The sequence below is a fragment of the Acomys russatus genome, chromosome X (assembly GCF_903995435.1).
Source record: "Acomys russatus chromosome X, mAcoRus1.1, whole genome shotgun sequence".
NCBI classification, from domain to species: domain Eukaryota; kingdom Metazoa; phylum Chordata; class Mammalia; order Rodentia; family Muridae; genus Acomys; species Acomys russatus.
In genome coordinates this window covers 3,657,131-3,679,172 of record NC_067169.1, presented here as the reverse complement: position 1 = coordinate 3,679,172, position 22,042 = coordinate 3,657,131, and the positions used below count along the sequence as shown (strand labels likewise).

Genomic DNA, 22,042 nt, shown 5'->3' with positions numbered 1-22,042 from the left:
AGACCACAAGTAAAATACGTTGGCACACATATGCAAGACATTTGCTATCGTTCATGCTTCTCACTAGTGACATGGTTGTCAAAAACCAAGTTGGCTCAAAACCAAGGAAGCTCTTTGATAAAATGTAAACAACCTCGCTAGAACTCATAGTTATTCTGAAATGCATTCTTCTCATAAGGGGAGGAGTGGGTTGAATGGGGAAAACTGGAGCTGCGTTGAGGAGTCTGCTCACCAGGGCCACACCACACCAACACCTAAAAGCTTGCTAAAGAGAGAGCACATTTTCACTCCAGATCCCTCAGTTCAGAAATTCTGGAAGTGGGGCACAGCCATCTTGTGTGCTTTGGATTTGGTTGACAGAGATTCAACCTAGAGTCTCCCACAAACTGAGCCGGCTACACACACACACACACACACACACACACACACACACACACACACACACAAATGCCTGAACAATTGAAATAGTTTCAACCAACATTTAATTTTCTCAACTGGTGGCAACACCAATGTATCAGGACTTTCCAGTCCTTTGACAAGACAGTGTCTTCTACAAAGTTCATGCTTGTGAATCATCCAATGAAGTTACAAAATAAAAGCTTTAAAAAAAACTCATAACATTTTAAGTAAGTTAAGATTTCCTATTGGGCCACACTCTGAGTGTTTTTTCAAAAGCATAGAAGAGGGCACTGGGTTTCAGACTTCAGTGAGGATCTGAGCATTAGCAAATGTGAGCCTAAAATTAAAACCTTTTTGAAATCCATGTCTTTTCTCCATAGATGGAGAAGTTATGAGGCATTCATTATTGCTGTGCTCTGTGAGCAAAAACAAGGAATCTTTGAAGATATAGCCACGAAGAAATGGACCATGGGGGCTGAGAAGTGCAGTCAGGAAGCCTAAGAATGCTTCTGGTTCTGCTTGAGATGCAGACCTGCACACCACCTGCCAGCGTGGCATGTCTTATTATTTATGAACCCACATCTTAAGAGGAGCTTGCTTTGTCTTTGTTCTTTTCTCTGCTCCCATCCTCCAAACCGCCTTTTTATCTGTGTTACATTATAGATTCAAGAAACCTGCCTACAGAACTACTCAAGACTATTTTCAAAAGAAGTTTTATAACATAAAAGGAGTGTTTTGATTTTTTTTTGCAAGAAAAAAAATAAGTAAAACTATAGAGACAGCATAAAGATCAGTATGGGACATTTCAATGCACCTTGATGATGAAACCACGGGAGTTCTTCCTTTTAGTCAAATTTTACATGTTTTCCAAATGTTCTTTAATGAGCAGGTAGTATTTTTAAAATGGAAGTATAAAGCTTACTATAAATAATAATTTTATTCTTCTAGATAATACCTTCTTGATTGTAGCTTTGTTTTTAAATCTTCTGAAATGGCTAAAAAGTTATTCTTTTTCAAAACGTTAGGGGAAGAGGCAGGATAATCAGGAACTTCAGGGCAAACTTTGCTACATTGTAACTTTTAAGCCAGCCTAAAGCCTCTGCCTCCCTGAGTGCTGGGATTACAGGCATGCGCCACAGCACTCAGTTTTTTATCTGATTATTTGTATATGGAAGGTTTTGAATTTAATTCATTGGGACATAGACAGAAACCCCATCCCTTAAAAAAGAACATTGTATCTACATGGATTAAAAATCCTGAAAACAGGCAAGGAACAACAAGTCCAGATAAAGAAAATGAATGAAACAAATAAACGAAATGAAATAAAATAAATACTATAAAAAAATTAGCATTACTTTTTACTGATTTGAAGCTTTAAAACAAACATCAAGCAACAGATTGACTTTAGAATCCCCATAAGATGCAATGAAGTCATCCATCCCCAGATAGAGTGTGAGAGTAAAGCTGGTAACATAGCTCAGTGATAGAACACTTTATATCACACAGTCCTGATTTCCATCCCCAACACAGAAGAACACAACAGAAAGCATGAAAAAGACCACACAGCTGGGTCACCATCACCTAAGTGCCCACTGGAACCCACAAACCAGATGGAGGCCACCGCCTGATTCTATTTCTGTGAAAGGCCTTGATGTTTTTGATAGTTGAGGGGAAATGCAACAAAGGATAATATTTCATAACATGTGAAAAGCGTATGGAATTGAAGCTTCAGTATCCAGAAAGCATATCTTCCTGGCTCCCATTTGTGCAAATTTTGTCTGTGGACGCTTTAGTGCTACAATGAAACAAAACCCTGCAACAAGGAATGTATGGCAACAGAGCTAAAAAGATTTACTATCCTCTGGCCTTGACAGGAAAAGCTTGCAGACCACTGCATCTGAGAAATGGATTTCAGGGAGGAAGGAGAAGGGAAGAAGAAAAGAAAAGAACACTTGAAAATAAATTGGTTACGGGTATATTGTTATACTCAGTATTTTAAAACCCCCTATGTTTTCTGAAATCAACTCAGACCACTGGCAACCATTCTTTCCGTCGAAGACAAAGACAAAAGAGAAGTAAGGTGGGTTGCTAGACACTGCAGACATATGACTGAGTACACACTGCAAATTCCACCAGGAAGATCCGAACTAGAATATCATCATGTAGAACATTGGTTTACAGGCATTTAGAAAGCTAGAGGCAGAGTGGAAGTGCCTGGAACAGACATATTGCTGAAATATTTGACAAAAATATAAAGATTCCTAGGTGGGTATGGTGGTACAGGCCTATAACCCCAGCATTTCGGAAAGCAAAGGCAGGAATATCACAATAAATTCCAGCTAATCTATATAGTGAATTCCAGGCCAGACAGGAATACATAGTGAGAATCTGTTCATAGACAGACAGAGAGACAGACAGACAGATATTCCTCAGATAGATGCATTCTGAAGCAATGTTTCTTGAACTTGCCCATGTAATTGAATCCCCTTGTGTCTTGTAAAAATGCAGACTGTGAACCAGTAGACCTAGGGACAGAGTTCAAGCTCTCAAGTGATACTGATGCTAGAGTAGCAAAAATAGAATGAGGCCACACCCTTAGCTGGCTCTGTTTATTGTCGATCATCATTAGACCTCCTTCAGAAGATTCAACATGACAGCCAGGTCACTAAACATACTGAGAAGTTATCATTTTTAGTCAGGCCTCCTTCATAATAGCAAGGCTTGGTTTAGTGAAGTTTACTTTTCCTAACATTTTTAGTACTTGTGTCAGAAAATCATTTCCTCTGAAGGAAAACAATATTTACTATCAATAACCACTTTCTAGACTACTATGGTCTCCAAATATAATGATCACAAAAGTAGAATTTAAAAACATTGCAAAATGCTATTGACATCACTGAAAAGAGTATGTATTTTGATTTACACAATGACCACTTGGATTTTTACATCTGGGAGCATGTGTAAAAAAACTAACCTCTTAGTCATTTCCCATGTCATATGTAGTTCTTTGGCATGCCAATAAAATATCTCCCCCAGTTTTAAATTTCAGTAAGTTGATCGTCTAAAGTCAACTTTGGAGAAACCTCACAATAGTTCGCAAGAAGCACAAATTCAGTCACAGGATAGGAGGTCTAGCTTCACCAGAAAACAATATACTGATCTAATTTCCGAGCTCTTCAGCCACAGAAAACATGGAAAAGTGGTTTACTCGTTTTAGCAGGGTTCTCAACCACACAAGCCTAACTCTTTTAAAAGTTAATTACTGGTTTTCTCCTGCCAAAATAAACATGGCCTCCTGAATCCTATGTATGCCAAGGAATCTTTCCAGGCCTGCTGCACTTCAAAGTACACCTAGAATCTCTAAAGGATAGGGCTTTTTCTAGGTGACCTTCAAGCCAATGAAATGCTATAATTTTATATAAGGAAAGTTTTACAAAGGAAAATAGCCAGGGGTTTAGAAAGCCTAAAATTTGGGGTATCCCCTGTCCCTTTCCAAACAGATTTCATCTTTTTCCCCCTAGAAATATGTTTTTATCTGTCTCCACATTCATTCTAAGAACACCATTCTCACAAGAGTTATTAAAATAATTGAATCACAATGCTTTTCAAATCTTAAAAGGAAAACCTCTGCTTTCTTTCACATTCATTTTTAAATCTATTAGACAGGTCAAGTTAACCATTTTGGATCCATTGAAATCACTGGATTTAAAGAGACCCAAAGAATTCCATTTAAGGACTGATTTATCTTTTGTGAATTGCATTTTGTGACTTCTCCAACTGATCAAACACAAACAAAAGTCAAACAAACAAACAAAATTCTGGCATGATATGGTTGTTTCCTCACAAAACAAATGCAAGCATCTAACTATGAATTCATAAACAGTCAATTTGTGAAGTGTATAATACATGATTTTCTTTCCTCAGAGAAACTGAATCCACCAGCCTTTCCAAACCACTTCCTAATCCACTTTGCTCCTGGACTATAAATTTAGCAGTAGAGAAAAGCTTCCTTTTTCATTGACATATCTTGATCCTGAGGCTGTATCTTTATTATTTAACATTAGCAAACAGCCTACATTATGACAAGGGTTTCTAGAATAAAGAAGAATTAGACAGATTCCCCACAGATTCCCAGTTCCCCTGGCCTCTGGCACTCCACTTACCTAGAAAGAGCAGGGTGCCCAGCACCAGGGTACCACCAATGGACAGGGCCAGCGCAATTCGAATGCCTCGGTTGGTCCCCTTTCCAGTCTCCATGGTGCTCCCCGTTTCTGCTTCCATCAGAAGGGCCAGAGAGGAGACTCAGAAAGAAAGTCACTTTTCGTGGTTTGGTAGCTAGTCTCAAGAGTTTGTCAGGCGTTGACATCCAAGACTCCCTTGCTTGTCTGTTAATAGACAGCTTTAAAAATTCCTGTCAGAAAACTTCCGCTCGACACCCTTTCTCAAATAATCCTTTACAAATAGAATAAAAGAAACTCAAAATATTAGTTGCCTTGGCTCTCCCTTGACTAGACAAAATAAACAGCAGTTGCTTTATCTTGGTGCTCTCCCTCAGCAAAGCCCCTCTCAAGCGGTTGTTTGGCAAGCTTTTTGCTCAAGCGTTCCGAGTATACATGTTTCACTAGGTTGCTGCACAGATGTTTTAGCTATTTAAATGTATAGTCACTTGGGGAGAAAAAAAAACCAAAAACAATTGTCTTTATCAAAACTGGATTCTCAGTCTCTCCCTAACCATGATAAGTGAGGTGGTGAGGACAGCCCACATCCACTTTCAAGGTCTCAATTAGTCACGTAATTCAGCTGCAACGGTCAGTCTCCTTGTCTGAACTGTCATAGTCAAAAGTTACTCTTTCAGCGTGCTAGTCCCCTTTTAAAGCCTTCTAGGAGTTCCTAGGATATCCTGGAGCATTTTATTTTAGGAACTTTGTGTATGATAGCATGTGCCAAAAATCAGTCATAGTCTACTGCAGTGCAAAGTAGCAATTAAGACAGCCTACAGAGGCTGATGGTTCGGACTGGAACTTTTTTTTTCTTTTAAGGAAGTAGAGGAGTGCTCTTTGTGTGCTAAGAATTGTACAAAAGACAGTTAAGTATATGAATTAAGCTTATTATCAACCACAAAAGATATAGTAGAAGATCTTTTTCCCTGTGTGTTTTGACGAGTACAGCACCCGTGTATTTTGTTATCTAGCTCCTCCAGGGCAGCCACTGTTTAGTATGATTTTGTGTTTCCATAAAGTGTTTATTTCAGCAGCTTCCCCAGAATTGACTCAGATTTATTTGGTTCCACTAGAAAAGACTGATTAATCACATTCTTCGATTATGATCAAATTCAGATTATAAAAAGCTGCTTTCCCCATGGAGAAGGGCAATTGACATTTTAAAGCTATTGAAATGATTCGGATTTTTTAATTGCTTATTGTCATTACATAGCTATCACTAATCCACAGCACAGTGAATTGCTACTCACCTGTTCCTATGCAGCCAGAGGTCATAAGATGGTGGAAGTGTAGGTGGATTATTTAGGAACATCTGTAAAGCAGAAAAACAACATCTGTGCACATACCTTTGGCAGTGACACAGGTACCAATGAAGGAGGTACCACATAACTGCATGATCTTGCTCCTATCTGGCTAAGCCCAGTCAGTCCTTATTCCTACAGCATGGAATTCTCCCATGTTTAAAAATTTATTCCAGGGCCCGGCAGTGTTGGCACACACCTTTAATCCCAGCACTTGGGAAGCAGAGGCAGGTGGATCTCTGTAGGTTTGAGGGCAGCCTGGTCTACAAAGCAGGTCCAGGACAGTCAGGGTTGTTAGACAGAGAACCCCTGTCAAAAAAAACAAAAAAACAAAAAACAAAAAAAATTATTCCAGCTAGGCAATGGTGGCACGTGCCTTTAATCCCAGCACTTGGGAGATAGAGGCAGGAAGATATGAGTTTAAAGCCAGCCTCAACTACAGAGTGAGTTCCAGGACAGTCAGGACTGTTACACAGGGAAACCCTGCCTTGAAAAAGAAATAAAGAAATAAAATATTCCCTAACACATCTTAACTGTACTTACTGCTTGTTTTATGGCACCCCAAACTCAGGCAGGTGTATAAGCCTTTGAGCAAACGATCAACATCATAGCATGATGGCGACCTTCTGTGCTCATTGGCTATCAATGCTACTTCATTGCTGGTGGATTTTCTCCAAAAACCTTTGTTCTCAGTTTCATAATGCTTCATGGGACCAAGGACAGTGTCTGTGATTCTTAGTGAAAGAGAAAAGGAAGATGATCCAAGTTATCCCTAATTGAAAAAGCAGCTTAGGGACCTTCTCCCATCACTTCCTCAGAAGGGGCTTCTAAATAGTCTACTGATAATGGTGCTTCAGGTGAGCAGAGCACTTTTTGTTTTCGTCTCACAGCAAACAAATGCATGTGACAGCAAATGCATTTGGAACTCCAAGATGAAAGCATAGCCTCAGGTGGCACAGAGCTAGACATGGAAAGGTAGTGACATGGATCATTGTGAGATACTTCACATCAGCAGCTGACAATGCTCCCTGTGTATAGGGGAAAGAAAAGCCACCCAAGGATGACAAGAGGGATCAGTTCCTACCACTTTCTTTCTCCTCCCAATATCCTTGAACCTCAAGAGTCCTGACTGATTTAGAAGCCTGATTGTGGGTTACCAGTTGGAGTAGCTTTCACCTGCCTTAGACTGGTCAATCCCCAGTGGTGACAGAACTTCCAAAGTTCCACCTACCCACCATTTGCAGACAGGACTTCATTCTTGGACATTCAACATCTAAGTTAAAAAGAAAGAAAGAAAGAAAGAAAAGAAGGAAGGAAGAAAGAGCAAAACAAAAGATTAAACACACTTCTAATGATAGAAATAAGAAACCTGATGCTTCCCATTCAGACATGTGTAGACAAGAATGCATTTGATTTATGAAAATAAGTCTATGGAAGTAAAAACACAACTCTCAGGTTGTTAAAAATAGTTTGAATATAATTTAATGTAATACAGGCTTCTTTTATTCACCAACGAAATTAAAGAAACATTTGAGAGTGGGTGGGATTGATAGAGGAGAAGGTGTGGGTGAATCATTCCTTATAAGGTGCGTTATTCATTATATGTCATTTTCCGCATTAATTTTTCAGCCTTCTGGGAGATAGTGATTATCTTGCACTGAAATTAAAAGGCACTTAAAAACAAATTAGGATGAAAAAATACCTTAAACCAAAATAAATAAGTTCAAGGTACAAATGAATAATGAGTGGTCACAAAAGGCCAAAGAAGAGGGCTGAAAAAGGAAGTGCATATGAGTCCAACCTGACGTAGCCCCAGTTTTTGTTTAAAATAAAGTTTTGTTGGATCACTTATGACTGCATTCATGCTACAAGGTTAACGTTCTATAGTTCTGTGGCAGGCATTTTTTTTTTTTTTTTTTTTTTTTTTTTTTTTTGTCTGTGAGGCTTAGAATGTTTTGCTCTCTGGCCCATTGCAGACAAAAAAAAAAAAGTTACCTCACGGAGCCTGGCATGGTGGCACATGCCTATAATGCCAGCACTCAGAGAGGCAGAGGCAGGCAGATCTCTGTGAGTTCGAGGCCAGACTGGTCTACAAAGTGAGTCCAGGATAGCCAAGGCTACACAGAGAGACCCTGTCTCAAAAAAAAAGTTAACCTCTTCAAAAAGCATACAAGTGGCTAGAGAGATGGCTCAGCACTTAAGGGCACTGGCTATGCTTCCAGAGGTCCTGAGTTCAATTCCCAGGAACCACATGGTGGCTCACAACCATATGTAATGTGATCTAATGTCCTCTTCTGGCATACAGGTGTATGTGCAAATAGAGCACTCATACAACAAATAAATAAAATCTTTTTTTAAAGGTATACAAGCCGGGCACAGTGGCCACACCTTTAATCCCAGCACTTGGGAGGCAGAGGCAGGTGGATCGATGAGTTCAAGGCCAGCTTGGTCTACAGACCAAGACAGCCAAGGCTACACAGAGAGACCCTCCTCGAAAAAACAAAACAAAACAAAAAAAAATGGCATACAAAACCCACCCTGACCTGCAACTCAAAATTGTTCCAATCTATACTCTTGAACAGAAGCCATTGTGTCAAAGAAATGGATGAATGTATCTTTACCTGAAACTATAATATTGAGACTATGGAATATTGTCCTGTGTGTCTGGGAATGAAAAGTCATTATATCCAGGAAGGGGACTGCCCAAAAAGGCTACTTCTCCAGAGCTGTGAAAAGGAGTTAACTGACAAGTCACACTGCAGTGTAAATTTGTTGCTAGCAAGATAGACACCCACTTAATTGTTTCAAATAAAAACATTCCAAACCAGGTTGGGCCTTAAATGCAATCAACTTGTGAATCAAAAGAAGTTTCCTGAGACTTTCTCAGGTGTTTGGCCATGGGCAAAGATTCATGAAAAAAAAAAAAAAAAAAAAAACAAGGAGTCAAACTAGAAATTCAAGACTGGTCAACTGGACACAGACATGGAAATACTTGAGACTTTCTGCAACTTCACCATACACCCTCCATAGAGCACACGGGCCCAGCCAGAATGGCAGCATTCAAAGAAGCAGAACTCTGAGAGAAATTTCTCAAAAAGACTTTCAGCCAGGTGGTGGTGGCGCACACCTTTAATCCTAGCACTCGAGAGGCAGAGGCAGGTGGATTGCTGTGAGTTCAAGGCCAGCCTGGTCTACAAAGCGAGTCCAGGACAACCAAGGCTACACAGAGAAACCCTGTCTCGAAAAACCAAAACCAAAACAAACAAACAAAAAATTTCCAAAAGGAGGACCAGCAAGATTAGGAGCTTGACAGCATAACTTAGCAGTTCTCAATCTTCCTAATGTTGCTGCCCTTTAAGACAACTCCTTATGTTGTGTGACCCGACCATAAAAATACTTTCATTGTTATTTCATAGCTGTAACTTATGTTATGAATCCTACTGTTATGAATCCTAAGGTAAATATTTTTGGAGATGAAGGTTTAGAAAGGGGTCACAACCCACATGGTGAGGACCACTGGCATAAAGGGAGACTTCTAGATGAGTGCAGGCCTGCCTCCAGGTGGGACTTACTTGAATAGCCACTGCTTGCTCTGGAAGATGCACAAGTGAGGTTGTCTTAGGCAAGCATGAGGGCAGCAGCCTGTAATCCCAGTGCTCAGTAAGTAGGAGTGTTGGACCCTAGAGTCCACTTGGGTAGGGGGTCGTCACGAGAGACCACTCGAGGACCACAGTGTTGATGCAAAAGCACAAGGTTTATTGCTGACGCGCATCAGGGGGCCTCAGCACTCACTCGGGAGGGAGGCACCCTGAGTCGCTGTTACAGGCTACTTTTAAAGGCTAAAACCGCAATGGTTAGGAGGGGCTGTGTGCCCTGTTAGGATTGGCTCTGGTGATCGCTAAGGGTGCTTGTCTAAATGTTATTGGCTATTGCAGGGGTTGTTGGTCTTGGGGGCTATTCTTGGCAAGGAGGGGTGTTGGGGAGTTTCCAGAGAATTTCCAGATGGTATTTTTCTGAGAATTGTTTACCTTAGTTGAAATTGTTTATCTCAGTTAGCCACCTTGATCTCAGAAACTGAAACTGGCCTTCAATTTTTTCTGGGTCACTTTCCCAAGCTTGTCTGGGTCACGTTCCCAGGCTTAGACTGAGAGAGAGAGAGCCTTACAATAGCAAGAGAATCAGAAGAAGCTCAAGGTCATTCTTGGCCACATAATGAGTTTAAGGCCAGCCTGGGCTACATGAGACTGGATCGACAGACTTGATAGATGGACAGACAGACAGACAGACAGACAGCCATATTTCCTGAGATGACTGCCTCCAGGGAGCTGAGCCTAGTGGCCAAGGTGGCTGGGTTACTGGCCGAATCAGGTCTTTGCGCTGGACAGGAGTGCGCCTGATGACTGTTTGCATGTGCCTTTGGTTTCAAGCTATAACATCTCATGTGGGTCACTAGTTTCACTGAGAGAGAAGGAAATGATTCAGAGCATGAACAATAGTTTCATACAGCCGCTAGAAAAGGAGGGTGTAGAGGAGAAAGAAGGGGCTGGACAAGAGAACTAACTAGTGAAAGTGCCACCTGGGGGCTGTGAAGAGTGAGACCTGGTTGGTTGCTGGCTGGGAACTTTGGAGTAGCCAGGTGCAAATTCCAGGCCTCCCACTAATGAGACACATTACTTACTTTACACTGCTCTCTTGGAACATCTCTCCTAGATAGATATTCTTATCTCCTTTTTACAGATAAAGAAATTGAAGTTTTTAACTATTAAGAGCTTTGCTGAAGGTCACAGGACCACTTTTGTCTGAAAGCCAACATGGCTTCACATTCCAAATCCTTGCTCTCTCCGCTGCTGCCTGATAAGTTCGCTTATCAGGTAATTAGCAAAGGTAGGCACAGCATGTCCAAGTGACACTCCAGCTGAGGAGAAGGGATAAACTATGCTCCCTTTAATTCTCTTGTTTACAAGACTAATTATCAGACTTCGGTTCCTTAACAGGGACAGCAGCCATCATTTACTGTGGAGGAGGGGGGAAAGGTTTTCAGTTGGAAAATATACAGAGCAGTATAAGACATAGCTCCCACTGGGTAGCTGTTGCTAACTGAACATTAGGAAGATTATGTAGATCTGAACAGCTATTTAATCTATGTGCTGTACTTGATCAAGTTTGAGCCAAGGGAAGATTTTTATCCTTTGGTTTTTCCTTTTACCTTTTAATTAGCTTACATGGTGTCAGGTATCCTTATGAAACTTTCTACATAGTTCATTTTGTTGATGTTGTCCCTCCTACTCCCCATTCTCTCCTGTCTCCTTAACACTACCCCTGCTTAAACATTTCCATCACCAGTGTTCCCCCTTCCTTATTGAGATGGCATGTGTTCTACTTGAGTCCTTGATTTTCTTAACATCTTGGCCATGCAACTGTGTCTTTCAAGTCTTAGTCACTCCATGCATATTATATTGTCTGCTCTGCTGCATTCTCTAAGGAAAGCTGGCTGAGGAAAAGTACAGTAATACGATAGGCCAGTGACTGAGCCTAATGGAGACTCAGCTCTGTCTAATGTGCAGTTGGGGGCTCTCTTCTTAGAATATGGTTAGACAACAAACACAGAGGCAGCCTTTGAAAGAAGTTTATTAGTTTCCAAGAGGGGCCACATCATGCCACAGAGATACACGGCACTGGCACAGGTTAGCTAGTACACAGGAGATGGGAGGGGAAACCACGTGCATGGAGGAGGTAAGGTAAGTGGCCGAACAGTCTTCAGAGTGGGTGATTTCAGGAGGCTCTGGTCAACAGGAATAGTCTATAAGCACTTGTACCTATAATTCCACTGGGAGACTGAGGACAGGAAAGCAGTATACCAAACTGTGGTACCTTCACTAAAGGAGAAAGTAGAGATAAGCGTCTAGGAATCATTGGTTTGAAAGGCCCAGACATGTTTTTTAGGATCTCTAGAAATTAGCTTTATGTGGAAGAGATAAGCCTTCTAGGGCTCTGAATTATCTCGAGATGCCAACCATCATAAAATACAGACACTTAAGATAAATAGGATGGATACAGAACTTAACATATACCATTTCCAATGCATTCCCCTACATAGCACTTTTTAAAATGTAGTTAACTTTTCATCCAATTAATACATATGTACTGCATCCTGAGACTGAGCAAGGCCACCCTGTACTCTCACTTATACCACTAACCTAAAGAAAAATTATTTCTTTTACCTTGATTTATAAGAGATAGTTGTTCAAGGAACACTGACTCAGATGTTTATGAAAGCAAGACGCTCTGAGGAATGGCTCACAAGTTGGAGAGGACTGGTTAAAGCACACACCACTAGGCTCTATCCTTGGAGTTTCTGATTCAATGGGGAATGGACTGAAATTTGCATTTCTAACCACTTTCCAGATGATGATGTTGCTGCTGGTCTAGAGACCAATTTTTGGAAACCACTGGATTTAGATTGTCATTAATTTCTTTACAGTAAAGTGAGCCGAAGAACCAACAAAGCTAAGCACTAATCTGGAGTAGTAAAAGCAGTGCTGGTACTCAAAATGTTTAACAGCTAGTGTGCATGCCACTGACCCGGTGTTATGTTTTGGGTATATGTCCCCCAAAGTACCATATGTTAAAGGCTTAGATCCCAGACTTTGGCCCTTTGAAGAGGAGGCAGAACCTTTTAAGAGGTATAGCCTAGTATTGTTTTTTTTCCCAACCATTGGGGGGATATTGATGAGTTGGGATTCTGACCTTTTTCGCTTCCTCTTTTCAACCTCCTAGCCATGAGATAGTTTTATCGTCCCCTACTGCCTCACCACAGGTTTAAAGTGGCAGAGCCAATGGATCATGGACTAAAAGTCCTGAAACTGTGAACCAAAAGAAATCATTTTCTCTTTTTAAGTTTATTGTCTGAGGTATTTTTGCTGCATTTTGGAAAGCCAATGAACGTACAAAGGACTACTTGGCATCACTTCTCAGTTGCTGGATCTGGAGTGTCACAGAATGGCTGCCATGGATGAGGCTGTAAAAGCCAGAACCTGAAAGAAGGCATCTCAATGTTTAAAACTAGCTGCAGCCAGACTGGTAGCAACCAAATGAGCTGCAGTTCTGAGTCAAAATTAAAATAGCCTTTTTGTTTGTTTGTTTTGTTTTTCGAGACAGTTTCTCTGTGTAGCCTTGGCTGTCCTGGACTCACTTTGTGGACCAGGCTGGCCTCAAACTCACAGCGATCTGCCTGCCTCTGGATCCTGAGTGCTGGGATTAAAAGTGTGCACCACCATGCCTGGCGCAAATAGCTTTTTGCTGGTGGGTGAAAGCCTTCAGTAGCTGGTTACTGTCAGCACTTAGGGAAGCTATCAATATGCTCACACATGTAATACTCTGAGCTCACATGTGGATAGCTTAATTTATACCCTACACCACCAGCCATCCTAAGCTCCCCCATATGCTCAAATGTAGACCAGTGAAAGCTTGTACCCTTTGAGAAAAAAAAAATTCCTTTTGCCTGGCAAACTACTTCCTCAGAAAACTCACACTCACCTTTAAAGAATAAACTCCAATTTACTTTCTTAGAAGGATTGTCCCAGACCTTTTTTCTTACTGTTGTCATGGGGTAGCCTATCATATCGCTTAGAAGACAGGAAGAATATAGAAGCCAGGTCTCATTTTTCTTTCCAGTTCCTGGTTTTATCCAGAGATCTAAAAAGTAAGTAGGAGCACCTACAATCGCAGCAGCAGCAGCAAATGGGATACATCAGAAAAATATGACTCCAGCTGCCACACTGAGACTGTGGTATCTGGAGCCCAACTCTGCAGCAGTGGCATTAGAAACAGACACTACATTAGTGTTTGGGTCACACTCCCTCCCTCATTTTGCTACCTCAGCCTTAACAGGCCACAATATTAACAGTCTTTACACTTTGGGTAAGTGCCTCTCTTTGCCTCTCCCATGACCTTCTGTAACTAATTCCCCACATTCAATCTACTGGTGGAAATAGCTAGAGCAGTTTCTGCATTCACAGCCAGACACTCATGACTATTGTTCCCTTTTCTTTTCTTGAAATTCCTAGCTGCTCCATTCGTGGTGATGTATGTGGCTATGGTGCCAAGCAGAATAGCACAATGATGTCATTAGTGAAGGACATGGTACCTGGGGGCATCTAGTGCTGTTACTTACTGCTGTGTGAACTTAGTGAAATCACCTGGTGACTCTTAGTACTAATGTCACAAGGTAGATAGTAATATTTTCTACCCAATAGGGCTATTATTATCAAGAGCTAAACAAAGTGGTTGAGAATGTGACTGGTATTATAATTGCTGTGCTTAATGTTTTATAATATCTTATGACCCATAGATATATTTGTAAGTATTTCACATTGTTTATTTTTATTCAGAAATATCTATGCATATGAGAAGTATAGGGACAGCCAGGTGGCTCAGCAGGTAAAGTAACCAAGCCTGATGACAGAAGCCAATGTTAGCTGTGGAGTGAGACGCACGTGTATACACAGAGAGAAAAATGAACCGAATTTTAAAAGAAAGATTAAATGAAAATTCAGTGCAGAACTAGATAAGGGAATGAGAAGGAATGAAGCAGAAATTATGACAGTGGAGAAGAATGGAGGGAAAGGGATGTTGTTTGTTTGTTTGTTTGTTTGAGACAAGGTTTCTCTGTGTAACAGCTTTGGTTGTCCTGGAACTCACTCTGTAAACCAAGCTGGCCTTGAACTCACAGAGATCCACATGCCTCCGCCTCCCAGGTGCTGGGATGAAAGGCGTGCGCCACAGCCGCCACAACCGCCACTGCCCGGAGAAAGAGATGTTCTATAGCCACAGATTTGATGCAGAATATTTGGTTGGGTTTTTTTTGTTTGTTTGTTTGTTTGTCTGCCTGTTTGCTTGTTTTCAGCATCTCACTCCACAGCTCACATTGGCCTCAAACTTATTGATTTGCTGGAATCTTTCTTTCTGTTAAGTGCTGGGATTATATATGCATCACCATGCCTGGTCACAATTATTTTTTAATGTCACCTTGTCTCTTATCCCTTCTTTTACTCTTCATTGCAGATACTGGTCATCCTCCACTCCCAGGTCAAAATAAGAACATTCAGATGTGAACACACACCTGTTTTCTTCCCTTCCTATAAGCCTCTTCAGAGTTGGGACAATCATTTGTACATCTTGACCATCCTAGGATCTGAGCGGGAAGGTGTGCAATTTTATAGGATGAGTGTATTTGAAATACCAGGGAGATTACAGAAGTCAGAGAAAGCAAAATTTACATTGTGAATTTTGTAGCCAAGAGAAAGAAATGATAAGACTTTTTAAAAACCTAGAACAGCTGCCATAGTCAAGGATAAGAAGGAACATGTTTCTTTCAAGAGAGTAGCAATTGATGGTTATTCATATTCTTTATGAGTTATCATAATAACTTACCTTCAGAATATTAATGTCAAATGACAAATACTCTCTAATGTACCAAGTCTGGTGGTGTTTAAATAAATATGTATGTCCCTCTTCTCTGTAAGATTTTTCTAATAGAATATTCAGCTGGGGGGGGGGGAGAATGGACAGATGTCCATAAAGTAATGCATTATCTAAAATAGGGAAAGGGAACTGTCTTAGGTAGGGTTTTGTTGTTGTGAAGAGATACCATGACCATGGCAAGTCTTATAAAAGAAAATATTTAAATTTAATTGGGGCTGGCTTACAGTTTTGGAGGTTCAGTCCATTATCGATTGTCATAGTGAGAAACATGGCAGCTTGCAGGCAGACCTGGTGCTGGAGAAGGAGACAAGAGTTCTACATCTTGAACCATAGGCAGAAGGAGACTGTGTCATACTGGGTGTGGCTTTACCATATGAGACCTCAAAGCCCTCCTCCACAGTAACAAACTTCCTCCAGCAAGGCCACACCTCCTAATAGTAATGGGCCAAGCATTCAAACACATCAATCAACGAGGGCTAAACATATTAAAAATTAAAAACACCACAGGAACTAATATTTCTACATTCTAGTTAATTTTCCATTTTGTAATATATATGAAAGTTTTCAAGTCCAAATGAGGTGGCTTAACACCATGTAATAGTTGCCATCATTCTTCTAAGTATAGCTCAACACGTATTCACTAGCCATATAGTTTGGCAATATAAGGAATCAAATCCAATACTGTTCATATCTTTTTTTAAAACACTATAATAAAGCTCCTTAATCCAATCCCTACATTCTAGGTCTGATAAAACAAGCAAACAAAAAACAAATAGTAATACAGTCCCATACCATTTAAGACTATAAATCATGCTGCCAGCTATGATATCAAGTCCATTCTATCCTACTTCATTACAGATATCTCACCTGGCAGGCCAGATTCCCAATTCAGAGTTCTCAGATTCCAGGGAGTTCCAGACAAAAGCATGTTGGTGAGCTGGCACTGGCCATCAGCATACCGCTTCTCTACCCACGCCTAACATCTTAGATGAGAAGTATGAGAATGATAAACTGAAAAACCTATTGGCCACTAAAAGTATAAGTTGGCTCAAAGAAATTTTTCACATGATGTTTTGAATTCTGTAGATAATACATTTCGGTTTTTAGCAGGGGAGGGGATAGCTGTGTCCCATTAATGATGAAGATCCTTAGCTCCATGACAAAAGGCACAGCTCAAGGGTAGCTAACATGGAACCCTACTGAAGCCAGGACCTAGTGAGAGCACATCTTGCCCAAGGTTCAGGGCTTGACCCTAGCTCCCATCCAACATAACAAAGGAGATTAAACTACAGAGTATTTTCAAGCAGAGAAATAAAGATCCTAGATGCCAAAAATAAACTACCAAGAGCCCTGACAGCTGAAGGGGAAACGAAAAGACCTTGGTTACATGTTCTTCAAGTAATTTATGCAAGCTCATTTCTTTAAGCATGTTTTTCAACATATCAAATCCTAGGAGTATTTTATTATGCTGTTGTTGTTATTTTTGTTGTTGTTATATAACGTACACCCGGTGATTCTGAATCTCAAAAATGAAATACATTATGAAAACAGAAAAAAATCATTTGTCTTTCTAAGGTGATGATAAATACTATATTACACAATATGCTACTTTGCTTGAAATCTAAGCCATGAATTCCATTTGAAGTTTACTGTTGTCTCAAAAGCTTAGTATTATTTAATGGCAATAACTCCCAATCCTAACCACTCAGATGATTAATTCTATCTAATCACCAATGTCCCTTTAATGGTGAGAAAGCTGCAGTATTTTTATATGAAGCCAACACACCAAGTCCCATGGTATACTATAATTAAGAACAACTGTTTATTTTTTCTTAAATACAATACCCCTCACCCCCACCTCAAAAGCTAGACATTAAAGTACTAAATATAATGATCTTGGTAAGCCAAATTGCTATGTTCCTGGCAGCCCTTCCCTGCTCTTTCCCTTAAACATTTATATCTGAAATGATAGAAAAAGAAAAAATAGAAACCTGGAAAATATACAGCTATGTACTTTGACCGTATCTTCCACCTAACCACCAGTGTTTCCCTTTGAGCACTTAAAAACATTCACTGCTCTTTCTATATCCTTTGTCCCATTTTGAGCATTTTGTTTTCACTCATATTGTTTTAGATGTCCATGTATACACCTTGCAGGACCATGAAACAGCAGCCCATATTTTCAGGACAATGAGTCAGTCTCTCAGGTACATAGGCAGATGATGGGATGTTGTTGAAAATTTTCAGTCTTCTTGATTTCCTTAGTAGACATATAGAAAGATTCAAGATGCTATTAAATAAATAAAGTATCACCTCATGGTCTCCATAAACTATGTAATACAAATTAAACATTCTGAATCCAAAAGTATGAAATGCAGAATGCTGCAAAATTTAAAACTTTTAGCAACATAATATTAGAGGAAAATTTCCAGGTTTGATAGGGCACAGTTAAAATGCAGGTCTGCTAAAAGAATTTTGTACAAAGTTACGTTCAAGCTATGTGTATAACATACATACATACATACATACATACATACATACATACATACATATATGTACACACACACACAGACCTGGATTAACATATTAACATACTGTGTTAGTCTCTTTTTAACTGCTGTGACAAACTAGATTTAGATTGAACACTACAAAAAAACACAGGTTCAAGAGCATGGTGCTGACTTTTGTTCAGCCCAGTTGAGTGCCTTCTGGCTATGTTACAACATGGCACATGGCATTGTGGCAGAAGTATATGCAATGGAAGAGATTAGGTGGCAAGTCATGAAGGCTTACTCCTTTATTTTTATTGTTTTGGTTTTTCAAGATAGGGTTTCTCTGTGTAACCCTGGCTGGCCTTGATCTCATAGAGATGCACCTGTCTCTGCCTCCCAAGTTCTGAGATAAAAAGTGTGCATCACCACCAGCCAGCTGGCTCACTTTTTTTTCTTTCTTTCTTTCTTTCTTTCTTTTTCTTTTTTAGGATGGGGTTTCTCTGTGTAGCCTTGACTGTCCTGGACTTACTTTGTAGACCAGACTGGCTTTAAACTCACAGTGATCTGCCTGCTTCTGCCTCTCTGAGTGCTAGGATTAAAGGTGTGCACCACCTTATAACAACCCATTCTCTTAAGAACCAATTAACTAGATCTGGGTAGGGGTTTAAAGTTTACCGCCTGTATTGTCTTTGGCTGGTGCCTTAGTTTGAGCAGGACCCCTGGGCCCAAATCTGCCTATCATAATGTTCTACTTGCAGGTTTCTAGGACCCTCTGGATCCTTCTACTTTGCCATTCTTCCATGTTTCTCTCATCTAGAGTCCCAATAGGATGTCCTCCCCTCTGTCCCAGTTTCCTGGTAAGTGAAGGCTTTCAATGGTCAGAACAGTCTCCAGTCTCCAGAACAGTGGAGAGTGGGATATGACTTTCTCACGTACCCTGGTGCCTCACATTTGACCATGTCCCCTGGAGGGGGAGACTTGATGGCACTCAGAGGAAGGACAGCCGGTTACCGAGAAGAGACTTGATACCCTATGAGCATATACAGGGGGAGGTAATCCCCCTCAGGAACAGTCATAGGGGAGGGGAATAAGGGGAAAAGGGGAGGGAGGGAAGAATGGGAGGACACAAGGGATGTAACAAGAATAAATTAATAATAAAAAATTTTAAAAAAAGAACCAATTAATTCCAAAAGTGTCTTTCAAGAGCAGCACAATTAATTACCTAATTACATCCCCCAATTCTACATTTCCACACCCAAGCCCTTGAGGGAAAACACCACGTAAACCACAGCACATGTTTACATTTAACTGTACCTAGGATACATTTTGGGAGGAGTGGATTTCATATGCTGAAGTACTCAGTCCACAAATCTCATAACCTCAGATATAACTGTAACATTTGATAAAATGTCACTCATAGCATCTTAACCAATTTACTGTGATGTGACAATTTAGCTTGATTCCAACATAACTTAATATTAATTTAATATTTAAAGTTAATGATAAAAAATAAATTATATAGTGTAGCTCAGTTGGAGAAATTTTTAAAGATTTCTTTATTGTTGTTTTTATGTATATAGTGATCAGCCTGCATGTACACCTGCAGGCCAGAAGAGGGTATTATATCACATAGATGGTTGTGAACCACCATGTGGGTGCTGGGAATTGAACTCAGGACCTCTGAAAGAACAGTCACTGCTTTTAACCTCTGAGCCATCTCTCCAGGCCCAGTTGGAGAAACCTTACCAAATGGGATATAGTGGGACCCACTCTTAATCCCAACACTAGGTAGATAAAGAAGGATCAAGATTCAAGGCCAGGTTTTCTCAGAAAACTGGGAATAGTGCTACCTCAAGACCTAGCTATTCCACTCCTTGGAATATACCCAAAAGATGCTCCAGCACACAACAAGGGCATATGCTCAACCATGTTCATAGCAGCCTTATTCATAAGAGCCAGAATCTGGAAACAACCTAGATGTCCCTCAACCGAAAAATAGATAAGGAAACTGTGGTACATTTATGCGATGGACTACTACTCAGCTATTAAAAACAAGGAAATCTTGAAATTTGCAGGCAAATGAATGGAACTATAAATGATCATCCTGAGTGAGTTAACCCAGACCCAGAAAGATACACATGGTATATACTCACTTATAATTGGACACTAGCCTAAAAGGGATGTCCCCTGAAAGTCTTCACTTAGCAGGACATTGGGATAGATACTGAGACTTCCTATTGGGACTCCAGGTGAGAGAGGTATGGAGAATGGGGAAATAGAAGAATCCAGAAGGTCCTAGAAACCTACAAGACGAACATTAAGGCTGGCGGATCTGGACCCGGGAAAGGGGGTCTGTTCAAACTACTGTACCAAGGACAATGCAAACAGTAAACCTAGAACCCCTATCCAGATCTAGCCAACGGACACCACCCTCTCCACAATTGTGTGCAGAGCAGGGACTGACTCGGATATTAACTCTGGTGCCCCCTATTTGACCAATTCCTCTTGGTGGGGAGCCCTAGTGACACTCAGAGAAAAGATAAGCAGGCTACCAGGATGAGACTTGATAGGCTATGATCATATGGTGGGGGTGGAGGTCCTCCTCAGTCACACACCTAGGGAAGGGGAATAGGGTGAAAGAGGGAGGGGGGAGGAACGGGAGGATACAAGTGAGGGGATAACAATCTGGGATGTAACCTGAACAAATTACTTAAATTAAAAAAAAAAAGATTCAAGACCAGCCTTGGCTACAAAACTCCAAACTCAGCCTAGGCTACCTGAGTTCTTGTCTCAAGAGAGGGAGGCAGGGAAGGAGGAAAAGAGAGGGATGGAAGGAGAGAGGGAGGGAGGGAGGGAGGGAGGGAGAGAGGGAGGGAGAAGCAGGGAAGGAGGAAGAGAGGGAGGGCTGGATGGAGGGAAGGAAGGAAAGAAGGAAGGAAGGAAATCATTCCAATTATACTGTAGTCACCATTTTTTCCCCTTTTGGAGACATTTTAAGATAAAATATTATCTATCAACAGTCTGTAGCCACTTTTATATCTTTTTTAAAGGTACTTTTTAGTCCAGACCAATCAACTATCACTTCTTGAAGTCCAAAGCAACTATTGGACCCAAACACGTGTCCATGAAATAATGGTTTTGTTTTGGAGGGTTTTTTTCTTTTGTTTGCAGTGCTGGAAATGGAACCCAAAGTTTTAGGCATGCTGGGCAAGCATGGGGCTATATCCCCCAGCTACAAATGGAAACAAGTGCATCTCAATCATGAAATGGATAATTTAGCCAAATGTTTTGGGATTAGTGGTATACACAATAGAAAAAATGATGTTTTTTCAGCTCAAAGCAGTATCTTTGCTCACAGCTTACAAGATTTAAAAAAAGAAGCATGGGTAAGTAAAAGCCCTAATTATAAAATGCAAAAGCTTAAGACACTACACATATACATATGGAAAATCAATCTAGGGGATGGTTTCTAAAGTAAGACACAATAAAGACAAGCCATAAGAAACAGAGTGACACATCAAAATTAAATATTTTGCATTCAAAAACGTGGTTAAAAATGAAATGATAGCTACAGATTGAAAGAAGGCATGCCAAAGTATAAACAAAAAAAGGCTTATTTGGGGCTGGGGAGATGGTTCAGTCAACAAAGTACTTGCTCAGCAAGCATGAAGACCTAAGTTTGGATCACCAGGACCCACAGAAAAAAAAGCTGGCATGACCTGCCCTTACTGGCATTGCAATTGTGACTGCTGTGTCATATGTGTAGGTGGCAGAAAAAAGAGGGGCTTTGTCTATGCTCCGTGTTCTGACCTATGAACATCAGAATGATTAGTAGCCTAACACTCCCTGAAAAAAAATAAACTAGCCTGAGATGACACCGATGACCACGAGCCCAGTGCTGCACACATCTGAAAAGGCTCCCAGGACCTTGAGGGAGGCAAAGACTAAAAGATCTCCACCTGGGACCACTGGCTCCTGACAGGTGTGACCTTGAGACCAATGACTCCAGCAGGCCCAGATGAAGAGCAAGCCCCTGATGACCACCAGGCTGGTGTTGGGTTGGGGCAGCCCATGTTGGAGATGATGTCTGCCCAGTGCCATAATGCACAAGTGGGACATAGCACTCCTGAGACCGCTCCTAAGACAA

At 40.7% G+C, this 22,042-nt stretch overlaps 1 protein-coding gene and 1 non-coding gene across 2 annotated transcripts in view; one reads left to right on the top strand and one right to left on the bottom strand.

Annotated features, from left to right (window-relative positions):
- Window positions 1–5,758, bottom strand: part of Phex (phosphate regulating endopeptidase X-linked) — a 208,194-nt gene extending 202,436 nt beyond the window's left edge. The window contains exon 1 of the mRNA XM_051142004.1: window positions 4,563–5,758. Within this exon, the coding sequence (XP_050997961.1) occupies window positions 4,563–4,680 (118 nt within the window). The 5' untranslated portion in view covers window positions 4,681–5,758. The remainder of the gene's footprint in view (window positions 1–4,562) is intronic.
- A 15,855-nt stretch (window positions 5,759–21,613) lies between these two features.
- LOC127186066 (small nucleolar RNA SNORA17) lies at window positions 21,614–21,739 on the top strand. Its single transcript, XR_007830318.1, has one exon. It is a non-coding gene; the product is annotated as a small nucleolar RNA SNORA17 (small nucleolar RNA).
- Window positions 21,740–22,042: the final 303 nt, after the last annotated feature.